This window comes from Acomys minous (genome assembly GCF_964271855.1).
Source record: "Acomys minous genome assembly, chromosome: 2".
NCBI lineage: Eukaryota > Metazoa > Chordata > Mammalia > Rodentia > Muridae > Acomys > Acomys minous.
In genome coordinates, this window is record NC_140484.1 from 50,710,877 (window position 1) to 50,729,182 (window position 18,306).

Below are 18,306 nucleotides of genomic sequence, written 5' to 3' on the forward strand. Positions count from 1 at the left end.
GCAGCAGCAGCAGCCTTGGGTCTGCGCCGCCCCTCCCCCTCCCCGCTCCCTGGCAGCCATGGGGCCATCACCCATCCCAGTGGCCCCAAGCTCAGCACCATCAGGCCACAAGGCCCAGGCCTCTAGTCTCAGCTACACGTTTCTCCTTGCTGCTTTTGTCCTGGCTTCCAGTCGTCCCACACCCTGCTAAGGCAGCTCCTTGTGTGGGCTCAGCTGTCATTCAAAATGACAACAACAACAAAAAAAAATGGGGGCAACTCTTGTTACTGTTTATTGCTACTTTCTGAGACAGGGTCTCTCTCCTGTAGCTCAAGATGGCTTCAAACACACTGTGGAGCAGAGGAGAACCTCGGTTCCCACCTGCTGGGGTTGCAAGTGTGCACCACCATGCTCCGTTGATGGCTGATAGAACCCACAGGCTGCACGTATGCTAGGCAGGCATCCTGTCAGCTGACGTACCTGTCCTGCTTGCTACCTTCCAATGGATATTAACATTCATCCATTTTCTGTACAATGACTGAAGCAGAAACCAACCCTTCATCTAAACATCAGGCAGCTCACGAGGTCGAGTGATCCGGCCAACAGGGTAGTAAGTAAAAGACACGTGCCTGAAGCCAGGTTTTAGAGCCGTTAGCCTTCATGCCTACCAGTCTTCTCTGTGGACCACGCCTCTGAAGATCCTCAAAGGGGAGGAGAGATCCAAGGCCCAAGGAAACAGAAGGGGTGATACCTCTTGACTTGAGTCCATAGCTTTAGGTTTTAATGAAGGGTTAGATCCTACTGTGGACTCACAAAGACTAGATGCCAGGGGCGGCTGGCCAGATCAAACTAAGGTCACATGGCAGGCTGGCCAACTGCAACCCTTCCAAGCCTTACTCACGTCCTTGAGGCAGCCCATGAAGTTGTTGCTGACAGGTGAGCCAGGCAGGTCGGCTGTGTTGGGGCTGCCCCCAATGTAGAAGAAGTCATCAGAGCCCAACATGGTATAATCCTCCTGAGTGTATCCTGTGGTGGTCAGGATCCCGTCCACCGAAATGGTCACCTGCCCAGCCCGAGGAAGGGGAGAGACAGGAGACAACCGGCATCAACGCCCTGGGAAGAGCCACAGGCGGGCACGGGAGGGACCAGGGGGCAGTGGGGGAGGGGGACCCCCATTTTTATGTCTGTTTGTCTTGGAGGCGGAACAGTGGGGAGGGGTGTGAAGAGGAAGAAGGAGGAAGAGGAAACAGCACAAGATTTGGTGGTTTGGGGGTGGGCTAAGGCCTGCCCTGCGTGACCCAAGGCTCAAACTCTGCAGGAGGGAGCCTGAAGGCGGAAGGGAGCACTCGTCATGATGGGCTCAAGAAACAACTCCAGGGAGGTGCCCTGTGCTCGGAGACTCCAGAAAGGGCCTCACTAACGAGGCAGGAGGTAAGCAAGCTGTACCCTCCTAAGCTTTGTCTCAGCAGACCACTGTGGGCACACACGTGTCTTCCCAACCTCTTTCTAAAGAAGAGCCCATTTCCTCCCTCCCTGCCTCCCTCCCTTCCTTCCTTCCTTCCTTCCTTCCTGCCTTCCTTCATGGGTGGCAGTGCTGAGGCTCACTTGCAGCCCTACTGTCTAGACGTGGTGTTCTTGCAGCCTTAGCTGGGGAGGCAGCTGAGGCAGCAAAGAGGAGGGAAGACCCAGGTAGGCCTGCAAGTCTTAGGACAGGAGTTCCTGGTTCCTACCTCTGCCACTCAAGATCTAAGGTACCCTGATATTTTGAGTCTTTTTTTTTTTAATCTAAACTAGTATACAATTTGCTATAAAGCCTAAGCTGGCCTTGAACTTGTGGTAACCCTCCTACTTCATCCTCCCTTTTGCTGAGATTATACACCTGGGTGAGTCACTGTTTTTCTTCAGAGAAGAGAGCAGCCCTATGGGACTTCCCAGCTCTCCTTTCATCCTTCTCTGTAGATGTCATTCTTGTTGTTCTACCCTTAGGAACAGTGAGGCCAGGGCTAACCTAAGGAAACACCCATCCTGGGTGGAAAATTCATCCAGAAGGCAAGATGCCAAGAGCAGGGTATGCCTGGTGTTCAGAGAGCCAGTGGGCACTGGGCTGAGGAAGTCAGGCACTTCTCTCTACTCCTCAAATGTTGACCTAGTCCCTATAAGAGTTTAGTCCCCAGAGGAGTTCCAAAGGCTTCAAAAACAGCAGGGTTGAAGGAGAGGAGCCAGCGCCAGTGGTAGCACAAGCTCCTCTCTAGGAGGCTGTGGCTTAGGAAAGTCAAAGGGGCCACTAAGGACTTGGCTCTTTGTCAACCCTGCCCTACGCTTCCACAGGCTGCAGCTTAGAGCTCTTCTTGCTCCCCAAATATGCTTCAAAAGTACCCCTTTTATGGGTAAGGTATTGAGGTAAAGGCCTGCCAGTCACACACTGTGATGTCCCCTACTCCGGTCTGCAGCACAGGCCATCAGCCACCTTCCAGCTCCTGGTCTTCACTATTCTGTTGTCAGGAGGGTGGGGCAGAACTCCTAAGAGAAGGGGGACCCAAAAGTGCCCCCCTTCTGCGTGCTTTGCTGGAGCCTCATGGTGAATAGGGTGGGGCTGAGCAGGGTGCAGACTAAAGAAGCCACCTCCTGGGGACCATCAAACCTTGTGCTAGAAGAACTGGGTTCAAGGGCAGGAAGAGATGGGGTGTCTTGGGAGGGGGGAGTCTGAATGTTTTTGAGTCTTGTGTTGAGGGAGGGATTGGTCATGATCATTTCTTTCTTCTCCCCTCCACCTTGTCCTGAAACTAGGAAGTGGGGTTTGGGTAGAAAAAGGAAGGGTCAGGGAGGTTAGTCACAAAATCATGCAAACAAGATTAGAGAGTGGACTGGGCAGAGGGGAGAAGGGGCCGGAATGAAAGGGTGGGGATAAATCCAGGGAGGGTGAGCAGGTGATCGGGCCTCTCTAGGGCAATGTGGCTCTTCCTCTGTCCTGAAAGTCCTAAAAGACTGAACTGGACGTCCATTCAGCTCCTGAGCCTAAGTGGGCGCAACCCAACCAGGCTGCCAGCAACCATGGCTTGACATGTCCCTAACTTCAGCACAGCCGAGGGGACACAGCACACGGCCATCGTGGGTCCACATCAAGTTGCCTTGTCATCCATCCAGTGCTGGATCTCTAGCTAACCTATGACTTCGGGTGTGAAGGCCTCAGAGAAGTGAGCATGCGCAGAAGTGTTCATCGCTCCTCTCCGGGTCCCAAAGCTCCGCGCGGCCTCAGAAGCCAGGGAGCCCTCCTGGAGTCTCCCTCATGCTATGGGCTCTCCTCATGCCACCTGACCCTGAGTTAGAAGGATCTGACTTGGAGCAGACCCCTTCCAAAGTGGGAGTGGATCTCAGTTTGCCTGCCGGCTGTATGCAGATCAGTCATGGAGGGCACTGTTGGGAAAGGATGACCTTAAATCCTCACAGCGGGGCTGGGGACAGGCTAGCTGGGGGACAGGAGAAGTTTGCTGAGGAAGGGACCAGCCAGGTGGATGGGGAGAAGTTGAGGGTGAGAGAGGAGAAGGCAGTGGGTGGGGAGGAGGAATGGAGGAAGGGAGGGAGATGGCTTAGATTAGTAAAACCCGACTGTTCCCTCAGACAAATCAGTCCAGACACAAAAATGGCAGGTTCGTTAGTAAAAGCAGGAAACAGGGGAATAATTCCCCTGCCCCCCTCCACCCCAGGGGTTCTTGTTGCCCCTGCCCCCCAACCCCCCCCACGAAGCTTCTGGAAGGGGTGGGGCCAGCAGGGGAGGAGGGGAGAAAGGGAGCGCATGCCACATAGAACAGCCACTGCAGCTGGGACCCATGCGGGTTAGAAGGGCAAGGGTTAAGGAGCAGGCACTGCCCAAGCAGGCCAGAGAAAAGCAGCCAGTATGCGAGAGAAGACGTGCAGGCCAGGGGAGATGGGGAAGAGCAGAGATGGAGGCGAGAGAGCTGTGGAGAGCAGGAAGTAGCTTCCTTCCACTGAAGAAGGGAGGGGAGCAACCACTGCGTCAGAGATGTTCAGGGACTGACAGAGAACGAAATACCAGACCTGTGTTTCTTCATCACACGTTCCTCTGCCATTCACCACGGATCATCAGCCCACACACATCTGCACACACACACACACACGCACACGCACATGTGCACACACACACACACACCCCACATCCTAGAAGGTTCCAGGAGGTCTCCATTGCGCCTCTCTGTGCAGCACTGAGGACCACAGCCAGGTCCCTGGGACCAATGCACACGGACCCACTCAAGATGGTGGGTTCTGAGGAAGCCAAGGGAAACGAATGGAGCGTCTCCCCAGAAGATGAGCCCAGGCTCTCCAGGAACAGGGAGGCCAGCTGGAGGAGGCTCAGGGGGCCTCGTGTGACCTGACTGGACCGGCCAGCCCCTCCTCTCCTCAGCTGAGCACAGGAAGGCTGGGTGGGATAGGAGCCCAAGGCCTAACCACAAATGTCAACTGTACCCACATGGGGCAGGTGCCCCAGGAAAAAGACTAAAGAAAAAGGGGACCCACAGCACCATTGAGAGCCATTCCCAGGGGCCTACCACAATCAGAACTCACAGAGCCATTAACCTCCCTTTTCAAGGGAGAGTTAGAAGGAAGGCAGCTGATTTAACTTGCGGATGGCTGAATGGACTTCCTTGAGCCCAGTGACAATGTAGGTAACACTGCACCAACGGGCTGGTTTGTGTCCTGTGAGACTACCTTGCCCGTCATCCACAGGCTTATCATGGTTAAGAACAATTAGTCCACAAAAAAGTTCCCAGCAGCCTCTGAGGGCGGTATGGGGCAGAAGCCCGGCAGGGAGCAGGGAGAAGTGGCTTCCGGCAGCGGGAGAGGCGGAAGCCCTGCTAAGCTTGCTCATCTGTGCCAGACTCCGACTAGGACACAGGCAGAATCCGTAGCCCTCCTGTGAGTCCTGGACTCCAGATTTCAGGAATTTTAGGAGGAAAAGACTTCAGGTCAGAAATCCCAGGTTCTCCTTTATCACCCGCTGGTTTTCAGAACAATTTCGCCTTTCTGGCTCTCAGCTTTCCGCTTCAGGCCCAGCCAGCTGAGCATCCGCTTAGTTAAGTCAAAATGATAAGGGAGCTGCTTTCTCTGGACCTCAGCTTCCCCATCTGCTAAGTGAGGACAAGCTCGACCTCCTGCTTAGAATCCAGGCATGATCAAGTTTAAAAAGAAATTCAAAATGTATGCCAGGGAGACAGCTGGAGGTGGCTCAGCCGGCAAAGGTGCTTGCCACCAAGCCCAATAACCTGAGATTTATCCCTGACCCAGATGGAGGAAAAAGAGAACCAGTGCCTATAAGCTGGCCTCTGACCTGCACACATACACCATGGCATGCTTCCTACACATATAAATACATTAAATAAGTAAAAATGTAAAAGGAAAAAAAAGAGGAAACCAGGCACGGTGGCTCACGCCTGCAATCCCAGTACTTGGGAGGCAGAGTCAGGTGGATCTCTGTGAGTTCAAAGCCGGCTGGGTCTGAACAGTGAGTTCCAGGACAGCCAGGGCTCTATAGAGAGACCCTGTCTCTAAAAGGGGAGGGGGTGGGTGTGAGAAATGACTCGGTGGTTATGAGCACTTGTTGCTTTTACAGAGGATAGGGTTCGGTTCCCAGCACCCACACGGCAATTCACAACTCTCTGTAGCTCCAGTACCTGGGGCACCAAACATGTAAATGGTGGACAAGCACACATGCAGGCAAAATGCCTATATGCGCCGAATAAAAATAGATCTGTTTTCTGTAAAAAAAAAAAATTAAAGAAACTCCAAATGCAAAAGCTGTTTTGAGGCCCTAGTGTATGCATGAACAGCACTAGCTCTACAAGCCAGCACTCGTCAGCTGGTCGTGCTTAACCAATGGGGAGACACTGGGGGAGCCGTTTCTGTCTTTCCACTCTCTCTCCTCCCAAGAGAAATGCTCACATACTAAGAGACCTAACAAGTGAGTTTAAAACACACACAAACGTACATGAATTCCACCTGAGGGGAGACCTTGAAAATCAGAACCTGCAGAACCTCATTTTTCACTTCAGTCTGGGCCTAAAGGAGCCAGTTCCTTGGGCAGGTTTGCAGGGGTGTCTGAGGCCACATGAGGCCACAGCGTCCTTCACCTGTTTGTGCTGATGATACAGGGAAGTGTGGACCTTGCAGGCCCTGAAGCCAGGTGGGGCTGCTGGCTTCTTGAGCACCTGAAGTAAGCCGTTTGTCTCCTCTCCTCCTCCACACCCCTGAAGCATCCTGAGAATCATGAAGTTATTTTGAGACTGGTTCCTAACAAGGGATTGCAATAGGATGCCCAGTGGGACCAGAGATGCCTCTTCCTCAGGGTGTGCTACAGGAAAGGAACCACTTCTTCGCATAACATCCCTGCCTGGTAACAGAGGGAATTGGCCAGCACTTTATTAAGTTAATGAAATTATAATTCCTTTCTAGAGCACGGAACATGTGTTGCCATGATTGGTCTTCACACAGACCTGTTGCAGAAGCTGGGCAGGCACACCGTTAGGCTGCTGGGAGCTGAGGAAACAGCTTTTCTGGCCTGGACCCATGTAGTCAGCATTTCACCATGGAGACTTGAAAGAAGGGTTGGAGAGCCCTAATCTGGGTATCTCCCCAGATACTTGGATATGTCATCTGGGTTGATCTTGGCTCCCTGTCTCCAGAGATACTGGTTGGCTGTCCAGCAACAAGAAAGTTCTTTTTTGTTTTGTTTTTTTAATAGACAGTTTTTAAAACTTACGTGTGTGTGTGTGTATGTGTGTGTGTGTGTGTGTGTGTAGAGAGAGGGGGGGGAAATATATATATAGAGAGAGAGTGTGTGTGTGTGCACGCGCACACATGCATGCACACGTGCGTGCACACACACACTCAGCATGGCATGTGTATATGTAGATCAGGACTGAGCTGGAAGGAGTCAGTTCTCTGTCTCCACCATGTGGGCCCTGGGAGTGGAACTCAGGCTTTCAGGCTTGGTGGCAAGCATCATTACCAGGTGAGCATCTCATGAGCTGGTAAAGGCAGTTCTTAATGGCCAGCTTCTGGTGGGTTCTCAAGAATAACAGAGTGGGTAGCAACTAGTGCAGAGAAGCAGCAGCTGGAGGACAGGGCCTGTGAAGAGCCAGCACAGGGCTCAGTGAGAGTGCCATTGGAACCTCGGGACGCCAGGGAGCCCACGCAAGGTACTAGATTGGCCATGGCTGGAGAGGCACTGACCAAGGCACTGACAAGACCCTTATCTATGTGGGTGAAGGGAAAGACAGACGTCCAAATGTGTCGGCAAGGGCTTGACATGGCTTCAGAGGTAAAGCCTCCTGAGCAGCATAAAGGACCTCTCAGGCTAGACACTCCAGCTTTGACACCTCCCTGCTCTCTAGCCTTCCAGCCAGGCAGACTGGCAAGCTGGGCAAGCCAGGCAGCTGCCCCAAGCCCCTCCCACCCCACGGGAGCAGACACGTCCATCTGCAGGGTCCCCAGCCTGGTGTTCAATCACTTTGCATTATTAATAGGCAATGACTAACCGGCTGCTGAGGAGCCGGAATTGGGCAGGCATGAGGAAATCCCAGGGGATCTCACACTGCAGGGCCTGAGGGCACACACTCCGAGGCAGGCAAGGGAAGGAAGATGGGGCCATCCCAACCCTTTCTCTGCCTCCCTGCCTGTCACGCATTGCACCTGCACTGAAGAGCCAGCCCCACCAGCCCGCCTCCATACAGAATCCTTAGCAGGTCCCAGAACCCATCCAAGCCTGCAGCCCCCATTCCCACCAGCGCTTACACATGCAGAGAGAACCAGCAGTCTCCCAAACACACAGCACGGCTTCCCACTAACACCCCTAAATATCACACCAACATTTACACACAGTCACACCCACACACCAACACACACCAGCTGCCTTTACACTGACACCCACAACAGCCTTCACCAGGATCGTGCCCAGCCCAAACACAGGAGCTTGGCAAGGACAAGAAGAGCTGCCCCCACCCTCTCCCTGCTGAGACTCCTCCTCTCATGCCCTCAACAGGGAAGGAAGCCAAGCCCTGTCAGAGGCCATGCAGGAGAGGCAGGGGACACAAAGGGGATGGGGCTGAAGGAGAAGAAAGACAGTGTGGAACACAGTGTTAGTCGGAGCAGCAGAGCGGTGGGGGGATCTGGACGCTATCCCTGGTCGGGGGAGAGACCACTCATGCCATGCAAATGTGAGGGAAACAGAGCCGGGAATCCTCAAGGTTGGGAAGCAGGGGGCAGCAGCCAGCACAGGGCAGCCCCTAAACTGGTATAGACTGGTGACTTGAAGGAGGTCCCAAGGCCATCCTCCTCCCGATTCGGGGGACATGCCCAGCTGGCTGCCACTGGAGATGGCAACCCCAGCCCTCTTCCCAACTTGAGGAGCCCCTGTCTGGAGCTGACAGTGAGCGTAGCATAGCGTGTCATGGGATGGTGTTTTCCATGGATTTTCAGGAGACCAAGAAAGAAACCAAATCAAAGAGAAAAACAAAACAAAAACAAAACAAAATCCAAGGATAAGGGGAAAGAACAGAAGAACGTAATAAAAATAAGCTTCAGCATCCGGCTGGTCTAACCAGAGCTGAGGAGCAAGAGGCCCGCCTCAGGTTTCCCAGGCCAGGAACCTGTCAGGAGGCAGGAGCGCAGGGCAGGGCCCTACCAAATGCCTGAATTTGCTTTTATCTTTTGGACTTGAGTTTGGATTTTAAAAAAAGAAAAGAAAAAGAAAAAAAAAGAAAGAAAGAAAGAAAAGAAAAGAAAGAAAAAGGAAATAGAAAAGGAAGAAAAAAGAAAAGGGAAGGAGAGAAACTAAAAGAAGTAGAATTTAAAGATTGTCTGGGACACAAAAAAAAAGAAAAGAAAAGAAAAGAAAAAGAAAGAGAAAGAAAAGCAACTGGAAGAGCAAAAATCAAATGAGGAGAGAGGAAACAAAAGTGGGAGAATCGAACAGTTAAAAAACCCACGGCAAACCAAACGGTAAGACAATTAGAGTGATATCTACCAGATAATGCAGTTTGTTTACCATAGCGTGTCCAATCCCTGCGTGCTTCACCGGAGAAGGGGGAGGGGACGGGGTGGGGGTGGGGGGTCAAAAAAAAAGAGAGAGAGAGAAAAGAAAGAAAAGAAACAAGGACGACAAAAGAACAGAACGAAAAAGAAAAGGAAAAAAATAAAATGACCAACTGTGAAACTCGAGGAAGGAGGCGATACAGCCATATGTATTTGCTTGGTTGTTCAAACCCTCCCGCCGCAGGTTCAGTAAACGTGTTTAAAGAAAAATTATAATGGGAGGAAGAAAGCACACACACAAAAAAAATTAAACCCCTTCTTCTCCCAAGCCCTCCCCCAGCCCCGTCTCTGGATTCCTCTTCCCCCTCATCCCCTCCCGAAGGACATCTGCAGAGAAGGGGAACAGTTAGAGACCTTGGTTAGTAAAGAAGAAAACAACAAAAACAAAAACAAAAAACAAAAAAACTGGACCAAGAAAGCAGAGACTTAAAGATGGCCGACATTCCGCAGATGAGACAGAAAGTTAGTTCGGTTTTTCACTCATACCTGGCCCCACCTGTCCCTGCCCATCCCTTGGTCCCCTGGGTTATAAGCGTGTTAGTAACACACACAGAGTTGGCAACGGGGGGAGGGGGTTTCCAACAGAAGGGGGGAGGGGAGGCAGTGTTAAGAAGCAGACCCAGGATGAAGGATTAGTAGATCCTACAGCTGAGATGTTAGGGAATTAGGGGAGGAGGACAGGGGAGCACGGGCGTGAGAAGGGGTGGGGCCACTGATTCAGGAGTGGACGGATGGCTTTGTTGGCTGACTGGTCAACCAGATGGCTTTCCAGAGGACTGGCTGAGGAATGAGATGGAGCTGGCCAACTGGCTGACCAGTGGCCATGTCAGGTTAATGGGTTAACTGGTTGGTGACAGGCCAGCTGGCTGGCAGGCTAGGAGAAGAGTGGGCAACGCCCCCGGAGAATCACAGGACTGGCAAGGACATGAGGCGACTTCCTTTGGGGGCCAAAGACAGCATGGGAGGGGACATGGGTATCTGCTTTTTTTGGAGATGGAGGATGGGCAAATAAATTGAGGGGTCCTTGGTGGGGAGGGGCTCCCCACTCCAGAGTCTCTTTTCCTTGATAACTGAGAGTGAGTGACCAGCACGGTAGGGTTGGGAAGGGGAAGCTGGCCTTCCACAGGCTGCAGAGGGTTCATGGTCACACCATCCCAAACCCTCCTCCCTCTGTCCCCTCAAGCCGTCCCACCCCTGGCTGACTCCTCCTGCCTGCCCATTTTGACGTGTCCAAAGGCTCTATTAAGCCCCTCCCAACTTCCCCCAGGCTCTTCGGCCGCCCTCCATGTTCTCTTATTTTCCTGAGAGTAGCTGAGCCTCCCTTCAAGACCCTGGAACAGGTAACAGTCTCCCAGGAACCAGGCTCCTTCCACGGACATGCACAGACCTCAGGACCTCAACTTCCCACAACCAGAAACTCATGGCCTCTCTATGCAGAGGGAAAAGCACAGAGGAGGCCCTGGGGTCAGCATCCCCTGACTCTTCTCTGGACTATAAGCCGAGTACTTCTACCCTGACCCCTGAAGGGCCTGCCTCTATGTACTGTACTCCACTTCCACCTCCCGTTGCCAAAGGCAATATCCGCCTTCAGGATGACCCGGTCTTTAGAGAGGACTGAGGCAGCTTTACTGAGTATCAGAGATGGAGGGAAACAGTTGTGGGGGGCGGGGGCGGGGAGAGTGGAATTAAATACTAAGCTGCAAACTTGAGACTGTGATTGGAGATGGGTGTTCTAGGGATAGGTCTACTAGCTAAAGAGTTCTTGGAACCAGTAGTCACAGGGGTAACTGATTAAGACAACTATCATTAAAACTAACAGAATTCGATATTTAGACGCTAGACGTGCTGAGTAGCCACTGTTAATTATTAGGTAAGAGGAAGCAGCTTACATAGCAAGAGAGGAGTCTGGTCACAAGCACAATGATTGGAGCGAGTTGAGAGGCTGTGACAAGAGGATTTGTACTGATGGCAGGAAGGACTGTCACGAAATGAAGAGGCCAGCTAGTCAGAGCAATGAGCAATCAAACCTCAGCGTAGCCAAACTGACGGTGCCCCAAAAGGGCTGAGTCTTCTGTTATCACTGCAGCAGAGGAGCAAGGCTGGGGTAAGGTCACTACAAGAAACCCCAAGAACTGTTCCCAGCTGTTTCACAAAATGAAATAGTGTGCGTCTCGGGTGGGTGGGGTGGGCAGCATTCACAAAGGAAGTTCCAGTGTTGATGGGCAGAACAGTAGGTTAAAACCACGACAGAGAGGGAAGAGATGTGAGGTTCAAACCCCAGGCCTCCTACTAATTTGTCAAGAGATCTCTCTCTCTACTCCCTCCTGAAACAGCAGGCCTGGGGCAGATGAGAACAGAGCCCTCTAGACCTAGGAGAGGAAGATGCAGACCCTGGGGATCATGGGACACCGACAGCCGGAATGGGACGTCCATTGGGGGCTCTTGCTGTGGTACAGCGGCCACACAGAAAGGCCCAGATGTAGAAAACGAATGCTTCAGCCCAGGAAATAAAGCCTAACGCTTCATCCGCTTCTAGAGGCTACAAGCACAAGCATGGAGACAGCCTGGAGTGGGAAGGGCGTCCCGGCCGGAGGGAGTCAGTCACGAAAGCAGGAGAGCTCACCGTGCCTAGACGGCTGAGGGGGAAACCATATACCCCATCTCCAGCTTGAACTCTGGAGTGCGTCCCTAGCCCCCTAAAGATGCCAAGAGGAGGACTGCAGACACAAACTGCAAAAGACTGGGCTGAGGATGGCCTGTGAGCCTGCATAAGCATGGCCTTGCTCCCTCAAGTTGGAAGCCAAAAAGCTCCCATCATTTGAGTGACCTTGAGACCTGGGAACATCCAAAAATGTCAAGGGCCCAGGAGACTGCAGTGGCCCCTGTGCACTCTGCACGGATAACTAGCCACTAGTCACCCGCAGAGGCAATTTGAGCCAGATTCCAAGTTCCAAGGCCTCCTAACTCCCACCAAGACAGGCTCAAACAAGCTTATTTTCTGGGGTGGCAAGGGACAAGGGTTTTCTCATCAGTAAATCGGAAGTCATAGCTCCCATTCACAGAATTGTTACAGAAACTCAGCAAAGACAGGTGTGGTGGTGCAGGCCTTTAATCCCAGCCCTTGGGAGACTGGAGCAGTCAGATCTCTGGAGTTTGAGGCCAGCCTGAACTACTTATTTAGCAAGTTCAAGGCCAGCCAAAGCTATATGAGACTCTCCCTTCCCTCACCGTCCACCCCCCCCCCGCCCGGACACACACACTAGGTGAGATACAAAGACAGACAAAATCCTTGAACATGGAGACCTACTCCAGTGCAATTTGAGAGTCACCCTGACAGTATGGCGCTGAACTGGGCCAGGGCAAGCTATGCTACTCTTGAGGCAGATCAGAGCCTCTTTCAAGAAGACAGAAGGTATTTTAGGCATTATTTTTGTTTGAAACAAGGTCCCTATACATAGCCCAGGCTAGTCCGCAGCTCACATCAATCCTTCTGCCTCAGCCTCCAGACTTCGGGCACCATAGGTGTGCGCCACCATAGCCAGTGACAGTGCTCAGATGAAGTAGTTTGACCTGCTCATTCTGGACATAGGTCTTCAGTTCCTAAATCTGATCAATTAGTTAAGAAGGAGATCAAACGAACAGGCTTTTGGCACTTAAGTCAGCAATAGAATGCTCGCCCAGGCCCTGCAAGGCCCCAGGTTCCATCCTTGTACTGTGTTGTCTAAAAGAGAGAAACGCTTCTTGAGGGAAAACAGATGAATCAGAGAAACAACTTAGAAAAACAACTAAGTAGATTCCATAGTTGCTGGGATTAAGGCCTCAGTTTGCTTGAAACCTGGACGTGGAGATGAAGGACGGACACAGCGTTAACACACGGGTAGGATGTGATGACAGGGCCAGACCACAGTTTTAATGGACTTGTCACAGCTAAGCACAGAGCTGGCTATGGCATGAATCAAGGAGAGCTTTTTAAAGAAGGTGCCATCGCAGTTGAAGAACTGGGAGGAAAAAAGAAACACAGCCAGTGACCAGGGCAGCAGTGAGCCCTTCAGTGCTAGTGATCACGGCAGCAGTGAGCTTTTTGGTGCCCGCATTGTGCCTGTCAGTGTGCTGAGTGTGCAGGGCGGCCAGTCCGTCCTTCCCACTTTGCCTGTAGAGATCTGAAGCCGGGGGTTTGGATAACTTGCCTCACAACTAGCCGACACAAATCCTAGCTCTTAGACATCACCAGCAGAGAGTGGTCTCCTTGGGAGAGTTGTGAAAAGGAAGGGAAGAGCTGGGAAAGGCAGTGGAGACAGGTCTGGAAAGTTGCGAATCTAGGATGTTCGGCCGGTTATATGCTGTGAGGGATAGGACGGGAGGGAATGGGAAATCCAGATGTCTGGGGGCTCTGTCCTCGGTGGGCGCTTCCCTGAAGACTCCATCTGCAGAGGACTGCATCCTTGAGGACCTCGTCCTTGGAGTCTGGATCATCTAGTGCGTCCCAAAATTCCCATCCTTGAGAACTCTATCCTCAAAGATTCCATTTCTCAGGACTCCATCCTTGAAGTCACCATCTTTGAGGACTCAGACTCCATCTTTGATGGCTACAGCCATGGAGTCTCCATCCTTGAGGAACCTATCCAGGGTCACCCCACCCTTATAGACACTGTTCCTTGAAGAATCCATCCTTGAAGAGCTCCTTCCTTGAGATCCCAGAAGAGATTCTGAAAGTGTCTATACTGAGAAAAGGCACTGCCTGAGCTGAGCAAGAGAAACACCATGTGATCATTGGCGAGCCAGCTTGTCTGCGAAGCTTGCAGTTGGCTAAAGATAAATGGTTCTGTATATTCTTACGTGGTGACGGGAAGCATATGCGTGGTATGAAAGGTGAGTGAGTCTAGGATTAAAACTAGGGGGCTGGAGAGATGGCTCAGAGGTTCAGAGCACTGGCTGCTCTTCCAAAGGTCCTGAGTTCAATTCCCAGTAACCACATGGTGGCTCACAACCATCTATAATGAGATCTGGCGTCCTCTTATGGTGTGCAGGTGTACATACAGACAAGATCACTGTATAAATAGTAAATAAATCTTAAAGAAAAAAAACTAGACTTCAGGGAACCCTCAGGGCTAATCAGGTGTTCCTGCCAAGATCCCCCAAGAGGACTGCCCATCACAATGGCTTCAAGAGCTAAGGTCAAAAGGGGAAGGAAAGATCATGCTGTGTCATTCAGGATCCCTCTGGTCCTGACTGTTGTGTTCCAAGACCATCTACATGAGTCTAGGGACGGTCACCTAAGCCAGGGTCTTTGGGGCTGGCCTTTGACCCACTCCCGTAAATAACGGAAGCTGGCTGCGGGGTAGGGGGGAGGGTCACGTCATTCTAGAGAGCCATTTCCCCAGCCACTCACGTCACACAGGGAAAATAATGGAGAAGCTGCCGGGCTCTGGATCCTGGCCATCTGCCCCGTCGTTTCAGCTTCCTTTATTCCTACACACACACACACACACACACACACACACACACACACACACACGGTATTACGGATGGGATCCATGGCCTTGTGCATGCTAAGTCAGTATCTGTCACTGAGCTTACACACCCCCAACCTGATGTCACTTCTTACATTATGTCCCTGGCCTACTCCCCATCCACTTGTGGGGAGCAGGGCACTGTTGAAAGCTTGGGATATCATTTAGACTCTCCACATGCTCGGATGAACAGGGAGGGTATCTCCCCGGAGGTGCCACCGACATGTGAAGTCAGATGATTCCTGTTGCGGCACCATTTTGCAAACTATAGTGATTACTCAGTAGCACCCCTTGAGTTACGACAACCCAAAAAGCTTCCAGACATCGGCACAGTGTGAATGAGTGAGAGACACAGATGGAGCAACAGGAACAAAGAGGTTTCTCTTGAAAGTGTCAGAAACCAGGCCGATGACCGGCTTAGCAGTGACCAGGCCCTGTGTGAGGGCTGCAACTCCAGAGCATGGCCTTGGGGCTAAGCAAAGGAGAATTCCCCAAATGTGGCTCCTGGACCTCTTGCCCTTAAGTAGAAACTGGATTCTGGAGTGAAAGAAATTACTCAGAAGCCCTATGGGTTTTTTGTCTGTCTGTCTGTCTGTCTGTGTGTTTGTTTCATTCTGGTTTTGTTGTTGTTTTATTTTTTGTTTTTCGAGACAGGGTTTCTCTGTGTAGTCCTGGACTCACTTTGTAGACCAGGCTAGCCTTGAATTCACATTGATCCGCCTATGCTGGGATGAAAGGCGTGCGCCACCATACCCAGCTCCCAGAAGCCCTTTATAAACAGGGCCCTTCATTGAGCAAATAGTCTTTGTGGACCATTGCCCTTTCTTTCGGATCAACATGACTGGCCCATACTCTGAGCCATCCTGTAGAACCATCCAGGAGAAGAAAATTTCTCTCTATTATCAACTTGCACCTATGACTCTACATGTTCTAGAAAGAGATGAACATGGGTCAACCCTGCACTCTATGCATCCATGAGGGTGGCTTTAGCATTACCACAGCTCTACACTCTCTGCACGCTCTGCATCCACAATGACGGTGGCTTTAGCATTACCTCAGGCCTTTCCCATTGTTTCTTTGTGGTACCCTAGGCAGGTGCATGGCCTTGTTCTCGGCATGTTTTAATTAGTTCATTTATTTATTTCTTGGCTTGTTTTTGCACATGTGTGGTGTGACTGCATGTGTATGTGTGTATGTTCACATATGTGGGCACACATGTGGGCATGAGTGCACATAACATATGTGGGAATTGCTGTGGAGTCTTGAAGCTGGCACTGGGTGTTCCTGGATGGTGACCAGTCTCTCTTTTGTTGAATAGAGTCTCTCACTAAATCCAGAGCTTGCCAGTTCTGGGTAGTTGAGCTGGTCAGATTTTCCTAGGGAGCTGGGGTTACAGGTGGCCACAATGACTGCCCAGCTTTTACACGGGTTCTGGATATCTGAACTCCGGTCTTTGTGTGACCAGCATTTTTGTTCCCCACTGAGCCATCTCCCAAACCCCTGTTCCACTTACTTGAAACACTTTCGCCCTGACTCGAGAGCTGCGAGGGCAAGGGTCCTTCTCCACTCTGTGTCCAGTATGGCTCACCATATTTTTTTTTTATGGCCAAATAGCATGTGAGTGAAGAGTGTGGCATTGCCGTGGCTGGCAGAAGACAGCAGCAGCTGACAGCTCCAGTCCCCAGGGACGGTGAGGAAGGGAGCAAAAGGCACCACAAGCAGCTTCCCCGAATTTCCCACAAAATGTGTATGACACCTGAACGTATCGCAGAGGCACAGAACACACCGGACTGTTCCAATGGGGATAACACTCAAGAGGCGCTCTGACCAGGGGATGGGGTGATAAGATGGGGGCTGCTGCGTGGGGGAAGGCGTAACCCCACAAACATGGCACTCTACAAGAGCATAGGGAGGCAGAGCGCTAAGAACAGGACAGCAACAGGCTGCCACAGGCAAGAACAGGGGAGATGTATTAAGAGAAAGGCAATCTCCATTGGACGGCGCCGAGTAATGCGCTGGGTAAGAAGGACAGAAGGACAGAAGGACAGAAGGACAGCCAGAATCTTTGAGGGGCTCCCAGTGGGAGAAAAGAGAAGAGGAATGACAACAGAAGGTGACCACCACCCAACTAGGAACAGGAAGTCCAAAGACAACTCACTAGCAAGAGATGATGGGCCACAGAGCCCTGGGATGCATCCTCCGTGGGCAGGACCGCTTGGATTTCTTGGTTGCATTTAGTCGTGGAAAGATGGAGCTTGCTGCCCACTAACTACAGGACTGAGGACCCAAGAGGATGAAGAGCAGGGCTCCTCCTCCCCCCAGCAACCCCATATACCCCACCGCACCCCGAGTAAGTGAGCAGGGAATTCTCTGTGCAGAAATAGAGACAGGAACCCCCAAGGGAATGCACAGGGGCTAGTGAGGAAAGGTCAGTGTGATCGGACGTGGGGACTTCCTAGGGCTGGAAACTACCCACAAGGCTCCTCGCTAACAGAGAAACAGCCTAATTTGCAGTAGCCACCGTGGATGGGCCGTTATGGCGGTGAAGAGGGCCAGTCCTTAGAGGGTGTTTGCAGTGTCTGAAGGTGCAGAGGACAATGCACAGAAGGTGCCATCCTATATGCAGGGGCTGCCCCCCCCCAACCTCCTTGAGCCCCTCTCCCGTGCAGGCTGGCCTAGCCAGCAGAAGGTAAACATGGGCACCAAGGAAAACCTGGCTTCCTCAAAGAGAAAAAAGCAGAGAGGCAGGCCCAGGTTCTGACTCCCCTCACCCTCACGGGGTCTCCATCCCTTCTCAGCACACCCCTGTGCCGCCTCCTCCCTCCCAAAGCCCCATGGAGAGAAGACCGTATTCTGCCCCACTTGTATCTCTGCTTTCCTCAGTGTCCTGCTGCTGGTCCTACAGGGCCCCTCCCCAGCCCGCAGCACACTAGGTCATCATTCAGGCTCCAGCTCCCTCCCTCCCGCAGCTCTGCAGCGCCCTCCTGCCCATCGCCCAAGCCCTGGGCACCAGGCTTTGAAACCCTAGCTGCTCCCACCACACCGCGAGGGCCCAGCCCAACACCCTGTCTCAGGCTTCTGTCCTGGGGACAGACAGCTCCAGAGCCTCCTCCTAGCTGATCGATAAGGTCGCAGAAGTCTGTCACGTAGCTGAGGTCACACCTCAGGTTCACAAGGCCCCAAGCCTCTGCTCTTCTCCAAAAGCAAGGTGTGGACCTTACTGCCCAGCCAGCCCTGCTCTCTTCCACCCCAACCCAAGACATGCCTCTGTCCTCCATGTATGTTGGGCCCCAGACACAGCTGACCCCTGGCCTTTCTCCTGCTCCCCCTACCTGGCGCAGGTTTCGGGTAACCCGGACGTCGTGCCAGGCGTTGTCGTTGAACTTGCCATTGACGGGTTCCACAAGGGCCTCGAAGGCACCCGAGCCTAGGTTGATGACCAGCCAGACAGCCCCGGACTTGAGGGACAGGTTGACGTAGTCGGCCGACTTGCCCGTGTGCAGCATCAGCCCGTTCCGCTGCAGGGTGCGGAAGGCCAGGGTGATCTCGTCAGTACTGCTCTGGATCGGGTTGTGTGACAGGTCGTAGCAGAAGAATTCATTGCCCTTGAAGGTTGCCACAAATTCCTCCTTGCCTGGACGCCATGGTTTAGGAAAATGGGAGAAGCTGAGTGGGTGGGGTACGCCAGTGCCTCCCCCTTCACCGCCAGCAA

General features: G+C 52.4%; 1 protein-coding gene across 4 annotated transcripts in view; it reads right to left on the minus strand.

Annotated features, from left to right (window-relative positions):
• The window catches only part of NRXN2 (neurexin 2), a 114,424-nt gene that overhangs the window by 59,135 nt on the left and 36,983 nt on the right, over window positions 1-18,306 (minus strand). For 2 of the 4 annotated variants that reach the window (XM_084760315.1, XM_084760311.1), the window contains 3 exons: window positions 17,927-18,228; window positions 9,038-9,061; window positions 881-1,042 (listed from right to left, as the gene is read on the minus strand). In XM_084760315.1, coding sequence (XP_084616441.1) covers window positions 881-1,042; window positions 9,038-9,061; window positions 17,927-18,228 — 488 coding nt within the window. Of the gene's footprint in view, window positions 1-880; window positions 1,043-9,016; window positions 9,062-17,926; window positions 18,229-18,306 lie in introns of all 4 variants that reach the window. The other 2 variants (XM_084760309.1, XM_084760310.1) reach the window with 1 other exon arrangement.